Below are 21,312 nucleotides of genomic sequence, written 5' to 3' on the forward strand. Positions count from 1 at the left end.
GATTCATTCACTCAGTGCGCCAGTAAAAAGGAAAGAAAGGAATGAGTCAAACAAACAGTCAGGATGTTGGCACTATGCATGGCAGTGGATGTATTAAGTCAGCTATGTAATACAAAAGCTCGTTTTTCACGGTTCCCTATGATCACATGACATAGCAAAAATAAAAGCCTTTCCCTCAACCGCGGCTGTATTCTAATGGATCTAGCAGCTCATTCACAAGTCGGCAAAGTCCAAGAGAACTAATGAGTAGATAGACAAGATCCCGATGAAAACTGCGACACTGTATGAGCCCCGTTTATGCCCCTCTCTACAGTTGTAAAGCTGCTACAATACACCTAGCCTCGAATCCTACACAACATTTATGAATTGGCACATCAAGCAGGAGGCTTGTATGTAAAACATCATTCAAAGTCTATGCTAGTGCACATAAACCTTGCTAGATGCCTTGTGGGAAGCTTACTCAATGGAGAGTCCAGTAGTTCTCAATAATTAAATGCAAAAATATGCTGGAGTGATGGCCCCACATAAGACAAGCCTGTCTCACCAAATCCATGCACTGCAGCATAAAACTCTCGGTCATAACAGCCAACCAGAATGAACAACTAGAAAAAGCGCCACTCTTGCACAGTTTGCAACTGATTGCCCTCCATGTAGTGCTTATTGAATGGAGGCTTCATGTAAGGGTTGGCAGTGTAAAACAGTTGAGCGTTGAGTGCTCCTTCAGTCTTAGAACATTCAGTGCACTCTCGATGCTGATCGGTGCACACAAATCCAAGCATCTAATTCGCTGTGTGCAGCTGGTGTGGTGGGGTGTAGTCTTATTTAGTCCGCCTTTGATAGCATAGATCGTCAGATTTCAACTGGCACATAAAATACAGGACAGTAAGTGCTTTCACTGCTGGGTGCCTAGCTCTAATGGACCTCAAGATTGTTTGACTTAATTTGATGATTTTGCTGGCACTTAGTTATGCAAGGCACATATTCAAGTTTGTAAGATGGTACAACTAATCACTAGATGGTGACAGGTTCAGATTGCAGAGCTTGGCTGAATAGGGTCAATCAAATCAATGTTTAAAGCATACCACTACAATCGAATTGGATAAAACCAGCGGGAAACACGAACCACGGAGAAGTAATACGACGGGACAGGCTGGCACTTACAACTCAACATAGAATGCTTGAAACGTAAACTTATACCCACCGGCAACCACCTTTGCGCGTGCGTGAAGCAGCCATGCGTCATACAAAACAAAACAAAATCTTAACATCTTAACTAGTTCTCACGGCGTCTAGAAAGGCCACCTCTTTAGCGGACAGGTGCACTGACGTGTCACTGATGCAATTCGTTCCGCCTTTCTTAATGTAGAATGCTTACAAAATTTCCCTTTGCGCTTTTGTCTTTCCCCGACCTAACATTCTAGTGTTGTCAAGAATGGGATTGCACCCGCACTGCCCATCCTAGAATCTTAGGTCGGGGAAAGACAAAAGCGCAAAGGGAAATTTTGTAAGCATTCTACATTAAGAAAAGCGGAACGAATTGCGTCAGTGACATGTCAGTGCACCTGTCTGCTAAGGAGGTGGCCTTTCTAGACGCCGTGATAATTAGTTAAGATGTTAAGATTTTGTTCTGTTTCGTATGATGCATGGCTGCTTCACGCACGCACACAGGTGGTTGCCGGTGGGTATAAGTTTACGTTTCAAGCATTCTGTGTTCAGTTGTAAGTGCCAGCCTGTCCCGTCATATTACTTCTCTGTGGTTCATCTTTCCCACTGGTTTTATCCAATTCGACATGTACCAACTAGCCCAGTCTATCACCTTGATACCACTACAAACTTGGCCATATGAAGCACACCTTCTGGCATGTGTGCGAGCACAACTATAGTGGACAACTTGAGCAAGAAGTGAACCTTCTCTTACCTTAGCGTATTGTGAGCACAAAGGCACTTGAATGTGGACATTAAATTATATAATGTGTTTGGGCTCCGTAAAAACAGCCAATGGCGTTGTTTGTGCTTTCAGTTTGTTCCGTGGCATGATCAAGTTTTCTAAATGCAGACACTTTCCAGTTCTCACTTCTGCAATGACGCAGGACGGAGAGGGAAGAGAGGAGGGGTACTGAAGCTTGTCACAAGCCCACAACCATCCCCTTTAGCAACCGCAGCTCAGCAGTGGGTAAAGAGCACGTGAAAGAGCAAGATGGCGGCAACCGGTAACCTGCCCACCTGGTCGGCTGATTGGCAGTGGAGATCAGACAACACTTCAGCCTTTCGTTGAGAAGTAGGCTGTTGCGTGCACTGGCCACCAGAGGCAGTTGTGGTCCCCGCTGCTGCCCACGCTTGGAAACTCGGGGTCACTCGGCACTTCGATGGCTCCCCCTATATGGACGGATAGTGCAACAGCGTGGTGAACGGCTGCATAGTCCAGCTAAAGTCACTCTCTCCATCTAGACTCAAGCACGGCGCGAGCCATCACGGGCGCCCATCAGGGGCTCGACACTGCGGCCGGGCCATCGCTACTCATGCGCGCCGCCATGGCCAGGATGCGCTGCTTCTCGAGAGGGAAGCGCAACTCGCGGCCGGCAAGGCGCGCCGCCTCGAGCTCGGCGCGGGCAGCCGCCGCCTCGGCAGCCACACGGCCCGGTGGCCCCAACTGACGCTCACGCGCGGCCCAGTCGAGCGCCATCTGTGTGCGCAGCTCGTCGTCGAGCGGCCGGCGAGAGTAGTGCGCCAGCACCTCCTGGCGCGAGCACTGGCGCTCACGCATCGCCTTCAGCGAGCCGTTCCAGTGCAGCAGCTGGAAGACGCTCATCAGCTCCTGGAACTCTAGCATGGTGCGCCCTCTGTTTGCCTCGAGCATGAAGCGGAATGCCTCCACACCCTGGCTTCCCTGCATTGCCGTTAGGCCAAAGAATATAGCTTATGACGCCAGCACGGCCGATGTTGCCGTTACACACGGTGTAGTCAATTCTTAAAGGGGCACTAAAGAGAAAAATTCTGTGGTTACTGTAGCGCTAATGTATTTCTAGTGCAGGTCTTGGCGTAGTTTTATATCCTCCGCTACATCGTCATTCGCTGGTACTTATCTGATAATTACCATTGCATCAAGGTCGTGAAAACAAAGAAAAGCTGTAGCCTGAAGTTCAGTTGTTGCTGAAAAGAATGATACCAAAGTTGTTTAAATCTGTTCGTAGTGTCGTACGACGATTTATTGTGCGACGGCGACGTCTTAAACAGTCGAGGAATAGCACCGGCAGAAGCCGAAGGTAGATCGCGTGCACAGCAACAACAGACTCGGAAGCTCTTCTTTCTCTTCCTCACTACAATGGCCCCGGGACTGAAAAGGAGCCATCCTGGCGACTACGGCGCAGGTAGGATCAAAGGGTCGTAATATGGCTTGAGTCGGCTGACATGCACCGTGTCACGACCGCGATGTCTGAGGTCGTGGGATGGCGTCACAGGTTCAACGACGTAGTTAACAGAGGATGTGCGGTCGATTATGCGGTAAGGGCCATCATAACGAGGAAGAAACTTCGTTGAAAGTCCAGGACTGTGAGGTGGGACCGACAACCAAACGAGTGAACCGGTCGCAAAATCTTGTGTAGACAATTCGTTGTCATGCCGCAGCTTTTCGCGACCTTGAGCGGCGGTCGTAAGTGTACGCGCAAGCTGCCTACAGTCCTCTGCGTATTTGGCCGCTTCGGACACCGTTGTGCACTCGGAAGTGTCGGGTCGGTACGGAAGCAATGTATCCAATGTGCAGGAGGGCTCTCGTCCATATAGTAGAAAGAACGGCGAAAAGCCAGTGGTAGTTTGTGTGGCAGTGTTATACGCGTATGTTACGAACGGCAAAACAGTGTCCCAGTTGCTATGATCCGAGGCGACGTACATAGTCAACATGTCGCCGAGAGTACGGTTGAACCTCTCCGTCAAGCCGTTCGTTTGCGGATGGTAGGCTGTAGACTTGTGGTGGACGATGTTGCATGCAGCGAGAAGGGCTTGTACTACTTCGGAAAGGAACACGCGCCCTCTGTCACTGAGCAGTTCACGTGGCGCTCCATGTCGAAGAACGAAGTTCCGCAAAATGAAGAATGCGACTTCGCGCGAAGTAGCGGCTGGAAGTGCTGCGGTCTCGGCGTAGCGCGTGAGGTGATCGACTCCTACAATTATCCATCGGTTACCCGAGGAGCTGCAGGGAAGAGGACCATATAGGTCTATGCCGACGCGATCAAAGGGACGAGCCGGACAGGGCAGCGGTTGTAACTCGCCAGTAGGCCGCTGGTGAACTTTTCGTCGTTGACATGCTGTACAAGCTCGAACGTACTGGCGGACGAAGCGATACATTCCGGCCCAGTAGAAACGTTGTCGTAGCCGAGTATACGTCTTCAGCTCACCGGCGTGCCCGTTATGAGGGGCAGCATGAAAATATTCGCATATTTCAGAACGCATGTGCCGGGGAATCACGAGTAGCCACTTGCGACCGTCGGTTAAATAGTTTCGCCGATAAAGGATGCGGTCATGCAGAGCAAAGTGAGCGGCTTGGCGACGAAGTGTTCGAGAAGAGGGTGTAGTGTTTGGGTCGTCGAGGAAGTTTATTATAGCTGAAAGGGATGGATCCTTTCGCTGCTCGACGGGCATGTTAGCGACGTTGATGGGGGACACGGATGCAAAAGACATCGATGCGGAGGCCACGTCGACAGGTATCGGCGATCGGGAAAGCGCATCGGCGTCAGAGTGCTTCCTTTCCGATCGGTAGACAACGCGGATGTCGTGTTCTTGTAAGCGAAGCGCCCAACGCCCGAGCCGTCCTGATGGATCTTTTAACGAGGACAGCCAGCAAAGGGCGTGGTGGTCGGTAACAACGTCGAAAGGGCGACCGTAGAGGTATGGACGAAATTTGACGAGAGCCCAAATGATGGCTAAACATTCCTTTTCTGTGACGGAGTAGTTTCTTTCCGCCTTCGTTAAAGTGCGACTGGCATACGCCACAACGTACTCGTCGTAGCCGTCTTTCCGTTGCGCTAGGACTGCACCAAGTCCGATGCCGCTGGCGTCCGTGTGTATTTCTGTAGGGGCTGTGGGATCGTAATGACGAAGGATCGGTGGAGAAATTAGTAGGCGACGTAGTTGCTCGAAGGCATCGTCACACGAGGTTGACCACGCGGAGATGCCGTTGCTTGCGGTAAGCAAATTGGTCAGTGGCGCGATGATGCTTGCAAAATTGCGCACAAAACGCCGAAAATAAGAGCAGAGCCCTATGAAGCTGCGGAGTGCCTTAAGAGTAGTGGGCTTGGGGAACTCTGCGACCGCACGAAGCTTGGCGGGATCAGGAAGAACACCATCCTTTGATACAACGTGCCCTAATATTGTTAACTGACGGGCAGCAAAACGGCACTTTTTGATGTTCAGTTGGAGGCCTGCAGAGGAGAGGCAGGTAAGTATCTCACCCAAGCGAATGAGGTGCGTTGGAAAATCGGCCGAAAACACGACGATGTCATCAAGATAACAGAGGCATGTTTTCCACTTGTAGTTGCGAAGGATTGTATCCATCATACGCTCGAAGGTTGCGGGCGCGTTGCACAGGCCGAAAGGCATGACGGTAAATTCGTACAAACCGTCAGGTGTGACGAAAGCTGTCTTTTCGCAGTCATTTTCAGCCATGGGCACTTGCCAATAGCCCGAGCGAAGATCCAGAGACGAGAAGTACTCTGCGCCTTGCAAACAGTCGAGGGCATCATCTATCCGAGGCAGCGGATAGACATCTTTGCGAGTGATCTTATTCAGCCGACGATAATCCACACAGAAGCGGATTGACCCGTCCTTCTTGCGTACTAGCACCACAGGAGACGCCCAAGGACTGTGGGAGGGGCGAATGACGCCACGCTGCAGCATATCGTCGACTTGCTCGCTAATTACCCGTCGTTCCGCTGCCGACACGCGGTATGGGCGCTGGCGTAATGGAGAGTGGGAACCAGTGTGGATGCTGTGAGTGATGCTCGCCGCACGTCCCAAGGATGGTTGGTCGCAATCAAACGATGACCGAAACTTTTGAAGCAGGGCGAGGACTTGGCGGCGGTATGAATCCGGCAGATCGGCGTCCAAGGCGGCTTCAAGAACGTCTGACGACGGCGAAGACAGTGATGGTGAGGTGCAATGCTCGGAGGAAGTAAGGGCGTCGAGCTGATAACAGGGCGTGTCGTCAGAAGTCTCAAGGATGTGAATTGGGTCAATGGGCTGAACACGACCTAGTGATTCTCCGCGCAGTAAGGTTACGGGGTGCTTAAACGGATTGCAGACAAGCATAGATGATAATCCGGATTCAGTGGCAAGAACGGCAAACGGAGAGGTAGAGCCTTCCGACGCAGAAAAATAGGCGACGGCGTAAAGAGTACGGTGGCGTCGGTCGCGGCGGAGCAAGATACGGGCACAAGGACCGACATTTCGGGCGGTACTTCCGTGTTGGATACAACAGTGAGCTTTGCGGCTTTAGTTGCAGAAGGGTCGGGCAGTACGGATCCAGAGAATGGGAAAAGCGCCACTTCGGCTCTGGCACAGTCTATGATGGCCCGATGTTGCGACAAGAAATCCCAACCGAGGATGAGTTCATGGGAGCATGAAGAGAGCACGAAAAGTTCGACAACGTATACAGCGCCGTCAATGACCACTCTCGCGGTGCACGCAGCATGCGGTGCTACATGCTGTGTACTTGCAGTGCGCAGTAGCATGCCAGATAGCGGCGTGGTGACCTTATGCAGTTTTCTACAAAGCTTCTCGTCGATGACAGAAACGGCAGCCCCAGTATCAATAAGCGCTATTGCGGCAGTTCCTTCAACTATAACGTCCAATAAATTGCGCGGCGACTGTGCAGGCCTTGTAGAAGTCGCGAAGCTTGCAGTTCGTGCCTGCGGAACTGCAGCAGCTAGTTTCCCTCGCTGGGCGACTGGCGACGACGTAAGGGCGAAGGCGAGCGACGACGTGGGGAGGGTGATCGATGGTTGGCGAAAGGACGTCGCGGTAGCGGCGAAAAGTCTGGGTTGGAACGCATGGCATTAGCGGTATCATCATTCGAGTAGCCGTATCCAGGTACTGCAACAGTTGGATGAGCAGAAGGCATGCGACGATTGCAGAAGCGTGCGACGTGGCCGGCGAAACCGCAAGCGAAGCATATGGGTCGGTTGTCCCGTGTGCGCCAGGGGTTCTGAAAATGGCTTCGAGGTGGAACTTGGGGCGACAAAGGAGGGGGAGATGTTCGTGGTCGCATCGCGGCAGGAAATGCGACGGTCTGATGCGCAGGTCGCGCTGCGACTGCAGCATAAGTCAGAGGTGCAGCTACGGGAGCGAATGGTTGAGCCAAAGGTAGAGACTCGGCAAGCTCCTCGCGAATGGCCCTTCTGATGGGATCAGCCAAAGGTGTGGCAGGCTGTACAGGGCGATCTCCTAGCGGAAGCATGGACAGTTGGCGCGCCACCTCTTCACGAATGAAGTCCTTAATCTTGTCGGAGAGGGATATATCGGACGCCGGGTTGGCGGCAAGCGTGAGACCCGAGAGCGAGTTGGCAGGTGCAACAGCGCTGCGCGCAAGGACCCTTTGTCGACGCAACTCATCGAAGCTCTGGCAAAGGGTGACGATGGCCGCGACAGAAGTAGGGTTTCGCGCAAGAAGCATCTGGAATGCGTCGTCTTCGATGCCTTTGAGGACATGCTTCACTTGGTCCTCTTCGCTCATCGAGGAATCGACGCGGGCACAAAGGTCCACGACATCCTCTATGTAGCTGGTGTACGTCTCACCAGGCAGTTGAGCGCGTTGGCGTAGACGTTGCTCAGCGCGGAGCTTTCTCAAGGTGGGGCGGCCGAAGACTTCCGTGAATGCTGTCTTGAAAGCGGACCAGGTCTGTAATTGACGCTCATGATTGTGGAACCAGAGGTTCGCAACGTCAGCGAGATAGAAGATGACCGCACGTAGTTTGGCCGGGTCATCCCATTTGTTGTGCTCGCTGACGCGCTCATAGATGGAAAGCCAGTCTTCTGCGTCAGTCTCACCTGCTGCGCTAAAGACTGGAGGGTCGCGTTGCCGCTGGACGGCGCCGCAGCTGGTGGGAGGGGCGGCGGCTTCAGGCTGATTATCAACAGCGTCGGTCATAGTGCTTGAAACAGCTGGCAACGTTCGGTTGCGAAGTTCCAGGTTGAGGCCAGGGATTCCAGCAACCTCCACCAGATGTCGTACGACGATTTATTGTGCGACGGCGACGTCTTAAACAGTCGAGGAATAGCACCGGCAGAAGCCGAAGGTAGATCGCGTGCACAGCAACAACAGACTCGGAAGCTCTTCTTTCTCTTCCTCACTACAGTAGAAACTTCTTCAAAACTTCTGTAATGCACAGGCACATCACAAAAATAACAAAGCTGAGAAAATCGCATTTTAAGTTTTGAGAACATCTGTAATTTTATCTATTCAACCTGTAAGAAAAAGGGCCATTTCACCATGGCATAATATTTTTCCAGAGCACATAATTCGGACTATAAATACTTGGAAATTGTGATTTTCCAAACTTACATTTCTGCAATTTTTTGCCATTTTGAGACCTTCGTCCACCCCTTAAAAAATCGCAGCTACATTCACAACAACATCGCATCTTTTTGTCATCCACATTATTTGTTAAAGTACTTTGTATGTCTGTGTGTTTGGTTCGTCTTGAAAAAAGAAAATCAAGACATTATTTGTTAAAGTACTTTGCATGTCTGTGTGTTTGGTTCGTCTTGAAAAAAGAAAATCAAGACATTATTTGTTAAAGTACTTTGTATGTCTGTGTGTTTGGTTCGTCTTGAAAAAAGAAAATCAAGACATTATTTGTTAAAGTACTTTGCATGTCTGTGTGTTTGGTTCGTCTTGAAAAAAGAAAATCAAGATTAACCGTCTTGTTTATACTCCCCCTTGTCACAGAAGCAAGCAAGCAAATGAAAACTATAGCACTTAGCCTGAGTGTTCATTTTGAGAATGTGTACGGTACTTGTTCACATGTTGCAGTGCATTCGTTTACATGTCTTGCTGGGTGCCTTTCAGTGTCTGTCGTCCAAGCCTAGACAAGCTTGACAGAGATTCCAAATATTGTGCTGAACAATAAGAATGACAAAAATGCAATCTTGTCCAGAAACCTGAACCAAATATATAAAGCCTGTAGTAAGCGTAAGACGTTTAGACAAGATACCAACAAACCTTGACTGCTACTCTCGTTAATAAGCACGCCCACACACTTCACGAGAAACCGCTGTGACGCGTTACGTAAACGCAACTGCATTTTTGCATCATACAGGTGTCCATATGACAGGTTTATCGATAGCTTAAATACCTGCACACTTGGCGTAAACATTTGGAGGACGCCTGAGCTTCGCCTTCAAGAGTAGAACGCGATAGCGTAATCGGGCCCCGAGCGCATCGTCTTCTCAGTTGCTAGCCTGGATTCAGTTCTTGGTGCATGCCTCAACCGTGCTGTGAGGAAACAAACGACTGTGTGCGTAACATTGGCCGTTTCAAACTATTCTAGAATGCCTACTGCAAATACAGTTGTTAAGTGCCCACTATGCCATAATTCTTCCTTTTGCAAATCAGCGAAGGGCCCACTATGCGTCCGTAAGGCAACACGCGAATCTACGCAGTTGCTCACTTTGTTGATGCTTTTGCAGCTGATGATGATTAAGTATGTCTGAGCGCTTTGTAATGGGTGTGCCTTTAAAACACGCATTCATTGCACAATTCAGATGTTTTGACGCCTGGTGCGATTCTACACTTCTGCCACGCAATATTACATGCGTTAAGTAGAGTCCTTCCACTACATCACACTCCCCTAGCGTCTTTTTCCGAAGCAGTTTGAAACAATAGTGTGGCTCTGTGGTAGAACACCTGCTTGCCACGCAGACTGTCTGGGCGCAATTCTCACTCGAACCTAAGTTGTTATTATTTATTTTATTTGCATCTTTCTCTATTTTTCGATCATGGACAAGATGATGATTTTTCACTCACAACCGACGCCACAATTTCTGTGACACGAGCTCTTTAACAATATCATATTAATAGTTGAAAGCTATTGTGCTTAGGCTCTAGGGTGCAGCGCAAGTTTTCTGGTACAATAGGCGGCACTGCCAAGCTGTGGGATTTCTTTTTAGCATGAGCCGAGTTTTAGCATGAGTTTCATTAGAAGCAAGACCATGTTCATTAAAAATGACTTTTCTAGTGTGAGTAGGCAAAGCAACACTTACAATGTAAAATTGAAAGAAAAGTAAAATAAAATATACTGATTATATGGTTGCTGTAATCATGAACCAAATTGCCCACAAATCTAGCCCTACACACTATCCACTATGCATTGAGGTACGTTGCAAAGAAAAACTCCCAAGTTGTGCTTGCAGAGTGCCAGTACCAAATGTCGCATGACCTGAAGTCTTTGGCTGTTAAAAACAAAAGACCACTCTGCATTATATTCGTAAAAACACATCATTTCTGTAGAGTTGAGACATCAAACTGAACTTTTCCCTCAAATAAGACTTTTTTAATGTAAATAACAGAGCAAATATGCAAAAGAGAAGAAGAAATTCAGAAGATGCTGCTACACAACCTTGGATTGCCAAGTGGGTAAGTTCTACAATGCAGTGTGTGATCAATGTATGCACATTACTGAAACAAATAGAGACTAAAAATATGCTGTGTACATGTGCAAAGCAACAATGAAAACACTAAGTTAGGAAAGTCACGACTGTGGCACTTGTATACAAAGCAACCATTCAGGATTCTATGCGGTGTTTCTTAAGTATTTTTACTAACTGTAAACCCATGCGGGAAAATCCACAAGTAAAAAAAAAATTGAGGCAGGACATTCACATCACATTTACTCACACCAAATGAAGCCTTGGCATCGTGCACTGCTTGGGTCACAAACTCGTCTGAGATGCGGCGGCTGGGATGCTCGTTGAACACGGAGTTGACCAAGGCAATTTTGGCTGCACTGCGACGGGCCTCGGCTTTGGTCGGACAATTCTGCGACAACAGGAATGCAACAGGTGGTCAAGCCAAGCACGACGATGATAGTCATTAGATAAAGCATGATATTCACAAAGCCATTAAGTCAAGGTTACACACCCACTTCGGTTTTGTCAAGAAAGGGGGGGGGGGTGCTGGCAACTGAATCCTCGTTACAATAGACACTCAAGGGACCTGGGAAACACTTCTCCTGTAACCAAAAATTCTAAAGACAGCTGAGTAGTTGGACTAGGTATCATTTATTACACATCAGCATCAAAGTACCGACATGGTGAAGATTCAAAGCAAGGATAACCGGGCGGTTGCGCATCTGCCCACCTCCGCTCAGTGCTTTTCATCTCCCAACAATTCGAACTGAGCTCGCGCAATGGAAACATGTTAATGGCTCCTGGAATCCAACTGTACTGCCACCGGCATACAAAGCAACCAGTGCTGCAGAAATCCAACTCAATGGTACTCTGTCACACAGTCAGTGTGGGAGCGAGACAACAATTACAAAAGCATAATGGCAGAAAGTTGCAAGCAATTGGTAGTTGCAACCATGCGAAGAATGCCATCTGGATGCAGAATGGAACAGAATTGAGCCAAAGGAATGAAAACTGTAGTGCATACCAGTCGGTAGCGTGAGGACGGCCATGTTGTGTAAGCATATCTGGGTTGTGTCTCTCCTATATAGTGAAGAAGTTACTCTAGGGGCCCAAAAAAGCTGTCCTTAGTAACCAAGTGTCTCTTGCAACCATGTCTCGTGCATGCAACATTGTTAACTTTGCATATGTAGGAAAAACAACCAAACCATTTTCAAATATCCCTTACAGCCGAGTTCAAGAAAAGCAGTCTTTACAAAAATGTGTTTGACAGTCTATAGACTGTCTTAACCCGATTTTAGACAGTCTATAGGCTGTCTAAATAAATTTTTGTAAGGGAGAAGTTAAGGGGAAGATGGTGGCTTGAAGATGAAAAATTTGCGAACATAGGGTGTCGCTGGAGCCGACGTATCGACAAGTCCACTTGTTGAAACGTCGGCTCCAGTGACACCACGTGTTCGCGAATTTTTCATCTTATAGCCAGCGTGTCCTCATAACCACGTTCTCTTGTAAGAAGATTTTCCTGTACCTGCAGTGTTTGTGCCTCAGTCTTGTGCTAGAGTTCACAGCGGTGATTGTGTCTTATTTAGTGATTTACTTCAACCTACTATGCACAGTACGCACCTGGTAACAACAGCAAAGTATGCATCATTTTCATTATTTGCAAGCTTCTTTACACCAAGAAATTTCGTGAGAAAGAAGGGAAACGGCACTAGCGAATGCAGAGCTAGTGTCAAGAGTGTCGCCTAAAGCGAAGACAGAGGTGTTTGGAGGCCACTTCTGACGATAAGAAAAATTTACAATATTCTTTAATAACATCACACGAACATGCAACAATCCAAAGGCGCATTCCATCATCAGTCATTTGGCACTACTCATCGAAACAGTTTGCAGCAAAAAGGACTTTCCCACCAACCATGTGAACCGATAATCCCGTAAATGTAACGATTAAAACTATGACACTGGGTGGGGGTGAACGAGGCAAGCAGTTACAACTTGTAAGCAGACTTTTCTCATGCATAGTAGCTCATCTAACTGACAAAGATGTATGGCACAGCCTTCAGCACTTCTCTGTCGAACTGTACCGAAAGAACCACTGTCCTGTTTGGCGTGTATGCTTTCGGTTTTGTTTCTCATGAAAATATGTGTACATTGTTTCAACAGAGAACCAGTCTGCAAGAACGAATTTTAACTGGTGGGTATTCAGTGCCGTTTCCTGCCCTTTTTTTTGCAAGTTGAATTTTCGATCGTACATATGCTCGATAGTCAGGTGGACCGATTTCTCTTGCTAGTTTCTTGCGCATGACTCGTTCATTTCCTCATCAACCCCTCGTTGTCATTTTGCATAGTGTTCATCATTTGCTATAAGACAGTAGAACCATGTTGATACATCCCCATTTCATACGATTTCTTCGTGCCAACGTTCACGACACTGTTATCAAGTGAAACTGCGCGTTGTTTTAGTGAACTTGGATTGTAGTTTTTTTCGTATGGCACCTTTTCTCCCCACTTTTTTTTTCCGAAAACATGTGAACGAGGTTCTGCTGTACCTATAGCTGCATTAGAAGTGCTCAACAACTGTTTCTATATCTCTAGAAAGACAATGTTGAACTTATCGATTGATGCACAATTTGTCTGTGCAGTGCTGTGGGGTGCAAGTAGTAAAATACCGGAAACACAGAGGCAAGATTTTTTCATTTTTCTATGCCGGAAACTTGAAGCAGCATTGTTTGTACTCCGTGCAACCTCATGCCAAGCTATATCTAATCTCACGGCCCATTAGTCAGCACCAGCTACATGGGTCTGTCTATGTACTGAAGTTTTCCCCGAATTAGTTGTCATAATGTTGACATATTCAAAAAGTTCTTAAGACATGTGATGGGCAGCTGTTGACAAAACGCCTGCATTGTTGATCATTGTTAAAAATATACTGAGATGCCCTTGGATTGTTTGTCAGGCTGGCAGTTCAATGGGTGGGTGTAATGGGAGCAGGCTTCGTACCACTATACAAGTGCTTAAAAACTATATCTGGTTTGAAACACTTGATGCTTTTGTCGGCAAGCTTTTCAAAGATGTGAGAGGAATTAACTCGCAAGATCTATAATTCATTCCTGCACTATGCACTGATAAATCAAATTGCATGCGAGCTTCCAAAACGTAAAATGCAAAAAAAAAAAAAACTCGAAATGACTAGGAAGGCATTTAGACGTCTTTGAATATTGAGGAATATTAAATAAACATCTTCCACAAGAACTTTGTTGAAAAAGTTATGGAATGTTTTTCACGGGAAGTTTCATTGAAAACATTTTCCTCAAGAGTATGCTTAAATGCAAATAAATTTCGGTTGCTATGCCTTGGGGAAGTAATAGTTAGATGCAAATTTAGATGTGTTTAACGGTGTGAGTTAAGATAACAACAGTTACTGAGATTTTTTGCTTGGTTTCTTTGCAGCCATCAAACACATGGTTCCAATCTATGAAGCAACCTTTTTTATATATGCGTATTAGTGGACCACATATGTGAAGGATGCAAGACCGGTGAACACAACAGTAGCATTATTGTCGCTATTTAGGAATTGGGTCATTCACCGAACATTGAAAGATCATTGTTCATATATATAGTAAATTTGGCTCGCTGTGTGTTGGGCTTGGCTTATTACAGCTGTCTAAGCGAGCCAGCCAACATCCAATTCATGTCTAAATCCTGGCGACGACATATTTCCAGCTCTCAAAACTTCACTGGGCGCTCGCAGTGCACAAAAGCATAGCATTAATACTCCTGCGCAGTATTCATTGTTGAAAGTGTCTCAACATTTCCTTTAGATTTTTCTACCTATGATATGCTGGGGTGAGCTCAAGCCAACTGCCATCCTGTTCTTCATGCTTCCCGTGCTTGCGTATTGGCCAGGACAGCTCCTTTGATTCTTAATACGCTAGCTTGACTAAAACAGTCTTTACTTCACTGCGTATTTTATGAGCAGGTTGTGAGAGACAGCCGTTCAGTAGCTCCAGCGTTTTGCCATTGCAAATTTTATGCCATTTGTCGAGGTTTTGCTGCCGTGCTTGTACGTTACCCAAGCTGTCCTCTTGATTTAATTCGGATAAGCTGGTGCATGTGTCTGCTTGGATAAAACATTTTTTTTTTGCTGATGTGCAGAAGATGTCAACAGACACAATTAAATGACATCATCAGCGTGCTCAAGTTTACTGCCAGACAAAGGTGACTCCTAACGATGTTCAATTACCTCTGTTCTTCATCACTGAACAACATCCTGTATTTTCGAGTTTCTTATTCTCAGCGTACGTTACCTAATCTGGTTTCCGCAATTATATTTTTCTGATGCTCTACTAAACCATAGCCTTGTGCTTGCAGAACCTGCTCAAGTCTGCCTCTTCCTCAATGGGATTACACTCAAACCTCATTATAACGAATTCATATATGCACGAAAATAACTTCGTTATATCCGAAAATTCGTTATAAACGTTTATTATTACACTGCATTTATGACAAGACTATTCTTCATGTACTTCGTTATAACCGATATTTCGTTATATCCGCGTTCGTTATATCGAGGTTTGAGTGTATTAGCTTCACAGCTTTGTACTCTCAGCCATACAGTCTTTTTCCGGAGAACTATCATTTTCCAGTTCCACTGCCCAATGTGTCGTCGTTACGCTTCCTCTTAAGTTTCGTCGTTAAAACAATGACCAAATCCGGGTCAAGTAATCTCACCTGAAAGCTTCCGAAGCAGCTGCCACCTGGCAGTGTGACGTAGCAGACGTATGGCGGGCTGCACGAAGGAACCAGCTCGTACGTCACGGGCTCACCCGGACGCTTCATCTGCCAGAACTCCTGCAGGGCCTCCACCACATTCACTGTAGGCACAAGAGACAGGAAATCGTGAGGCACGCATCTTGACCCTTCTTGACCTTTTGTAAGTGCAGTCGTATCATGCTTGCTAAAGAAAATTGTGCTCTTAATACCCACACTTAAATCTAATGACAATTTTTTCTCACACTGACGTGTTCAAATGCAGTTTTTTCCCCACATGCAGCACAACTCTGGAATTCCTCATCCAGTAATGACCATTCCTTGTCATTCAACGTGTTTCAAACCACCACAGTAGGTTGCTTTTCAAATGTGTGCAGCCCTTGCTTGTAATAAGTAAACAAAGACAGTACTATCTTTAGTCATGGGCAATACACTGTTTACCACAATGCAGCCACACACTAGATTATCTAGAAAAACATCAGCATATTGTAGATGTATGTTAGGAGTCATTTCCTATGGCAAGTCATTAATGTGAAGCAGAAAGAGAAGAGCGCTGAGGACAGCGCCCTGATGTGCATTTAGGAAGATGCAAGCGATATAAGAGTTAGAAAGCTCGTAGTAGACATACTTGAAGTGACTATTTCTCTTTATCAGTGTTTGTCTTTAGTTCCATTTGTCTATATTTCTATGTCACAACTTCTCTATATCTCCATATTACGACTTCTCTATATCTGCATATCTCCGTATCTCTATTTTTCTATATCACCATACCTCTAGAAGAGACAGCTGGTTATACAGTCCACGAGTTAAATATTAATTAGGATGAGGCTGAATTTTCAAAGTAGCTCAGGACCTATGACGATAACATATTCTTTGAAACCTGCATTTCTGTTAATTTAGTATGTGGTAACATGTTGATTGTGAGGAGAGAAAATAATGGTTGAAATTTCTTTTTTTCTATTGCAGCGTGGACACGAGTACATTACTACAACACAAATTTCAAAACGTTTCTTTTATATTTGGGGCCTTATGGCCCCCGAAAAATTTCGAAACATGTTAAACTAGTCTTTTCTTGTTTTGCATCTTTTTGCACTGTTTTTCTTTTCTCAGTATGAACCAACACGACCAAGCTTCCATTTAGCTAAACTTGGTTTTTGGCAGTTTTACAATGCAATGCAGTAATTCATTTTTTTTACTGGTAAAAAAGCTAACTAGACCCTAGAAGATGCTGATAAAATGCACAACATCGTGGAAAGCTGTTGCAGAAATTTCAAGGCCATGTTGCAGTTCACATTTCATTCTGATGTCTTTTCTGGCATAACGAGCCTTTTCTCACAATGAAAATGACTTTCTGGCATTGTTATCAGAATAATTTACTAATTCTGCTTAGATTAAATTATGACTGAATGTGAACATCTTTGATCGAAATCTGTCTGGCCTGAGGAATTCCATTTAGCCTCGAAAAACTATGACTAATATCACGGATTTAAAATATATAGTGTAAGTTCATTTCTTCTCTCGCACAAATTTTTAACTTTCTTTTCACTGCTTTGTTTTCTTTTCATAACTTACGAAGACATTATAATCAATCTATAATTTTGCATGTGGTCTACACTGCTTTATATATTTAGTGCTAAAGAGTTTTAGTGTGCCTGTCATGCCTTGTATACAAGGCCTTCCATTGGTCTCTGACTATGGGGCCTTGATTCTGCACGTGCTGTTTACTATCTGAGTATTCATGTACTTGTCATCAATAAAGCTGATTGACTGATTTATTGCATTTTTCCCACTGTGTCTAAAGTTTATATTCGGCCCGTGATAGGCAGAGCTTCTGTGAGGCGCCATATGTCAAACATGAAGTCCATCTGCTCGGTCCTCTACTTTCAACATTAAGAATGTGAAAGAAGGCACTGCTCCACTAAAGAGATGGTCAACTGTCCTCAATAACATCCCTTGAGTGGTTCTTGAACTAAAGCTTCGTAACCCAAGCACGGTGAATATTTCTTCGAAGTCACAGGAATTTCAGATATATGCTACATATGCAACTCCTCATAGTAGCGATTGCCGAGCACTATTAATGAAGCATAGAATCTACACTGGCTGAGGGCTAGTGTTTTCCTGTGCTATACCCTATTTCACGCACAGCAGACAATCGACATTAAATAGGCTAGAAACTGAAAATCTACCCAATTAAGGTGAAGGGCGGAGTTGTCCTACACAATACTCAGTTTCATACACAGCAGGCAACTAACACTTGAGAGGGTTGAGAGAGACAGGCGTCTACACCATGTGCGGGTCAGGGTCATTTCATACACAGCAGGCAGTTAACACTACAGACGCGTCAGAGTAGGTGAGTGCTTGTTGTCCTACACTATACTCCATTCCACGCATAGCAGGAGATATGTTGGCCATCTACACCAAGTGATGGCCGGTGTTTTCCAATGCTTTACTACATTTCACACTAGCAAGCTTCCAGCCACATGGCAGTGCTGTACATATTGAACTTCTGCATTAACACATGACCACAACAAAGATTGCGGGCTTCTTGATCACGGCGAATCGCAACGTCAGAGTGCGTTTTTCCAACCATGCATGTCGATCAACATGAAAGTACATTTAAAAAGGAAAACTTATTGTTTTTGTTAGTAAAAAAGAGCTGATACTAGGCTAAAAAGCTTACACAGTTAAATTCAGATGTACAGGGTCGCCCACATCTAAGGTGAACAGCTCATTAGTATTCAAGACCTCATAGATGTTTAATAGATAATCCAGAAAATTATTATTGTGTTTATCGGCACCACGAATAAATGACATACAACGGACAGTTCCCTTTTGAAGTAGAACAAAAGCTAGTTTTACCGCTTAGAACACAAATTACGTGTCCACCTTATATGTGGTCGACCCATGGACATCCCAAAAAAGTTACTGCCCTAGTCTATAGCTAGTCACACCCAATTTCGACATGCATTTTTTCCCCTATTAGGCGTGAACACATGATTATGAAATACATAAAACAGTTATATAATAACCAGGACAATAAAATTTCATGATTGCTCTAGTGTTTGCCAAAACCATCGAGGTATGCGCACAGGCAGCTGTCTGTGTATACAAAACACATTAATTATATATAATGGCAGCCACATATTTTTCGGCAGGCGTCCTTCATATCATTGGCATCCTGCTTTCCCGTCAGGAGTTCCGGGCTTAATCACTCGATCGAGTATCATAAACGAGCCGATCGTAGCCTTCGCGGTTTTCTCAGCTAGCCAGCTGCGCGATCGGCGCTTTAATTCCCTTCGCGTCGCGCCGTCGTCGCCTTTGCCGTCATTCTGCGAGATAAAGCCCCAGCTGAAAAAAGCGGGCGCGGCGGCGGCGGCGTCGCGAAAGCACGTGCGCGTTCCGCCACCCGAATAACCGGTCTCGGCCGCCGCGGTAGCGACGGCCGACGACCTGTGTGCCGCCGGCGGCAGCGTCCGCGCCGAGACGAACGACCCCTTTATGGCGAGTGGGTCAGGGGCGGCGGCGGCGTGATCGCGTTGGCCCACCTCGGCTGCAGCCCTGGGGGCCTCGGGCGAAGCTCTCCACCACGGCGTCCACCGCCTCGCGTAACATCGCCTTGGCGCGCTGGTCGGCGGCGTCACGCTGCTGAGCTGAGGTCGTAGACGACGTTGACGATCCGCCGCCTCGGCGTCCACCGCTGGCACCGCACGACGTTGTCGCAGCCGCCGCCTCGGCGTCAGCCGCGCTGCTCCATCCGAATCCCGCGGCAGCCGCGCGCATCATGCCCGAGCGTGCCGTGAGAAAAAGACGCGCACACACGCACGTGAGAGGAAACGCACTTCTCTTCTTGGAGCTCGTCCCTTGTTGCCCCCGCCTTGTTCGAAATGAACCAAAACACACAACACACAGATGCGCGGCCGCCGCCGACAGATGTTTCCTGTCGCAGGCACGGGCCGCAGAACGCTGCAGACGCTCTCCGCGCTGGCGGGGCTGGCGGAGCGCGGGAGAGAGGGCAGCGCGCCGAGTGTAAGAGCGAAAAAAACACACCGCGGGAAAGGATGAGAGATGAGGCAAAGGAGAACGGAGATGGAGTTGGCTGGAGAGAGTGAAAGAGCGAAAAAACAAACACTATGAGAGAGGAGGAGTAATGGAGTGATGGAGTCAGTTGGAGAGGGCTAGCGAAGCATTAGCGAAGAGAGAGCGAGATAAGCGGAAGAAAAGAGAAAGAAGAAGTAAGAAAGAAGGGCAAAGTGGAGTAATAGCAGTCACTGTCTCTGGTCGGAGGCTGAAGCCTGGCGAACCTCCATGGCAATTGTTTATGAGGGCAATACGCTGAAAACATCGTCTCTGAAGCAAACTTTTGTAATAAATTCTCAACTTCGTCATGCTTTCATGCCCTACTCGTCAAAGCAAGAGCGAAAACTGCTCAAAAGCTATGGTTCTTTTAAACCCTTAATTGTCACCACGCTCGGTTTTGTTTTTGTGAGCGTTCAGACACAAAAGCATCTCATCAAACTGTTCACTTACCGCGACTTCGTTTCGTTCATACGAGTCACTAATTTGTATCGAAGAACGGTTTTGCTGATTTTACCACATCGCCCACCGCACCGGCAGCTATGGTAACGCCACAGCTGTGGTCTCTTTAAATTTGTTTGCCCTCACTTTTATTTTTGTAGTTGTTTGTTTTAAGTCACGGCCAGAAACAGTGGGCGCTCTTTCCGGCGTTGGCAACGTTGGCCGGGCCCGTCGCCAGAATGAGCGTTCACATCCCACGGCCATGGTCGCAAGTTTCTGGTCGCAGCGGCGAATCCCCACAGCACGGACGTGATGACTGAGCAACGAGACCAAATCTTGGCCGATTTTCAGGTGAGAGATCGCGCGTCGCAGGTACGCCGCTTCGACGGCCGGCCTCGCACTTCACGTCTCGTTAAGAGCTCGTAGTTTCGCTAGGGGCGAACGCACTCGATGCAAGTCTTCCGCGGGCCTAGGGGTTTCAAGGATTCGGCTGACATAGACGGGACGCGCCAGCGAAAAACGCGACCCTGACGCTCGAAGAACCTCAAAGCGCAGCGTCACTACGAAGTTGGCAGCTCGCGGAGTGTAATCTGTCGCGAGCGAGCGCGTCATGTGTCCCTGAAACGCGGAGACTGACTGATCGCTTGCCATCGTGTATGCAAGTTGACGCATGGTTCATTCGATTGATAAAGCGTACAGCGAGGTCGGGAACACCGACTCCGTCCGTTCACCTGTTGTGAGCTCATGGTTGTATACGGCCACGAAAAAACCTGACGCGAATCTTGTGCAATCGAGGGATTTTCTCTCGAACCTGAGCACCGAAGTCAGCTGTTGTCCCCTCACCTCCGTCCCTTTGTTCCGTACGAGTACAGTGGAAACAGCTGTATATCTCAGGCGATTTTTTTTTTTTTCGCGGATGACGCGCGAAGTGCCCGCGGACAGTGTTCTCGGTGATCACCTACGCACAGCGTTTTGGGGATGTCGGCCGCTTTCCTGCGACGGAATTCTCAGGCGTCAGATTCTTTCTGTCGGGATCACCCGGATCACCGTGTCGTCGGAATATCCCGTCATCGCATGGAACCGCGGGGCGGACGTGTGTGTTCCCGTAGACTGAGCAGCCCAGCCGTAGGCAAATTTGATGAACCGTGTAATCGCGACATTGAGTGGGAATTAAGCCAAGGACAATAGGCTCGGCGCGATTCTAGGGTAAGCCGTGGTGGTGTTGCCTTTGGCTTGTGCGCAAGAAAGACGTTGGCTATCATTTTATTTGCTAATCAGTAGTTTGATTAAAGTTCTGACAAATTATCTTCCAGCCAATGTGTAAGTGTTGTCGATAGCATTATTTTCCTGTCCTTGTCAGATAACAAAGAATTTTCGATTAGTGTTTGGGTCCCCCAACTCGTGGTGCCCTAA

The 21,312-nt window shown here is 47.1% G+C and overlaps 2 protein-coding genes across 2 annotated transcripts in view; one reads left to right on the forward strand and one right to left on the reverse strand.

Annotated features, from left to right (window-relative positions):
* Positions 1-1,826: 1,826 nt before the first annotated feature.
* LOC119405595 (protein limb expression 1 homolog) lies at positions 1,827-19,382 on the reverse strand. The gene is made up of 4 exons (XM_037672428.2): positions 18,930-19,382; positions 15,346-15,488; positions 10,886-11,026; positions 1,827-2,887 (listed from the first exon to the last, which is right to left on the reverse strand). The coding sequence occupies exons 1-4, from the start codon at positions 19,165-19,167 to the stop codon at positions 2,483-2,485; spliced, it is 927 nt and encodes a 308-aa protein (XP_037528356.1). The 5' UTR covers positions 19,168-19,382; the 3' UTR covers positions 1,827-2,482.
* A 656-nt stretch (positions 19,383-20,038) lies between these two features.
* LOC119405598 (FAS-associated factor 1) overlaps positions 20,039-21,312 on the forward strand; it is a 37,028-nt gene continuing 35,754 nt past the window's right edge. Inside the window, exon 1 of the mRNA XM_037672431.2 lies at positions 20,039-20,250. Coding sequence (XP_037528359.1) covers positions 20,212-20,250 — 39 coding nt within the window. The 5' untranslated portion in view covers positions 20,039-20,211. The remainder of the gene's footprint in view (positions 20,251-21,312) is intronic.

This window comes from Rhipicephalus sanguineus, chromosome 9, assembly GCF_013339695.2.
Source record: "Rhipicephalus sanguineus isolate Rsan-2018 chromosome 9, BIME_Rsan_1.4, whole genome shotgun sequence".
Lineage (NCBI taxonomy): Eukaryota > Metazoa > Arthropoda > Arachnida > Ixodida > Ixodidae > Rhipicephalus > Rhipicephalus sanguineus.

What these genes read in the sequence shown, in the direction of transcription:
- LOC119405595 (XM_037672428.2), bottom strand. Translation starts at nt 19,167, where the DNA reads ATGATGCGCGCGGCTGCCGCGGGATTCGGATGGAGCAGCGCGGCTGAC. An exon ending in CCCCCAGGGCTGCAGCCGAG is followed by an intron (nt 15,489 to 18,929) that starts GTGGGCCAACGC and finishes TTGTGCCTACAG; the next exon opens with TGAATGTGGTGGAGGCCCTG. An exon ending in ATGCCAAGGCTTCATTTGGT is followed by an intron (nt 2,888 to 10,885) that starts GTGAGTAAATGT and finishes ACGGCAATGCAG; the next exon opens with GGAAGCCAGGGTGTGGAGGC.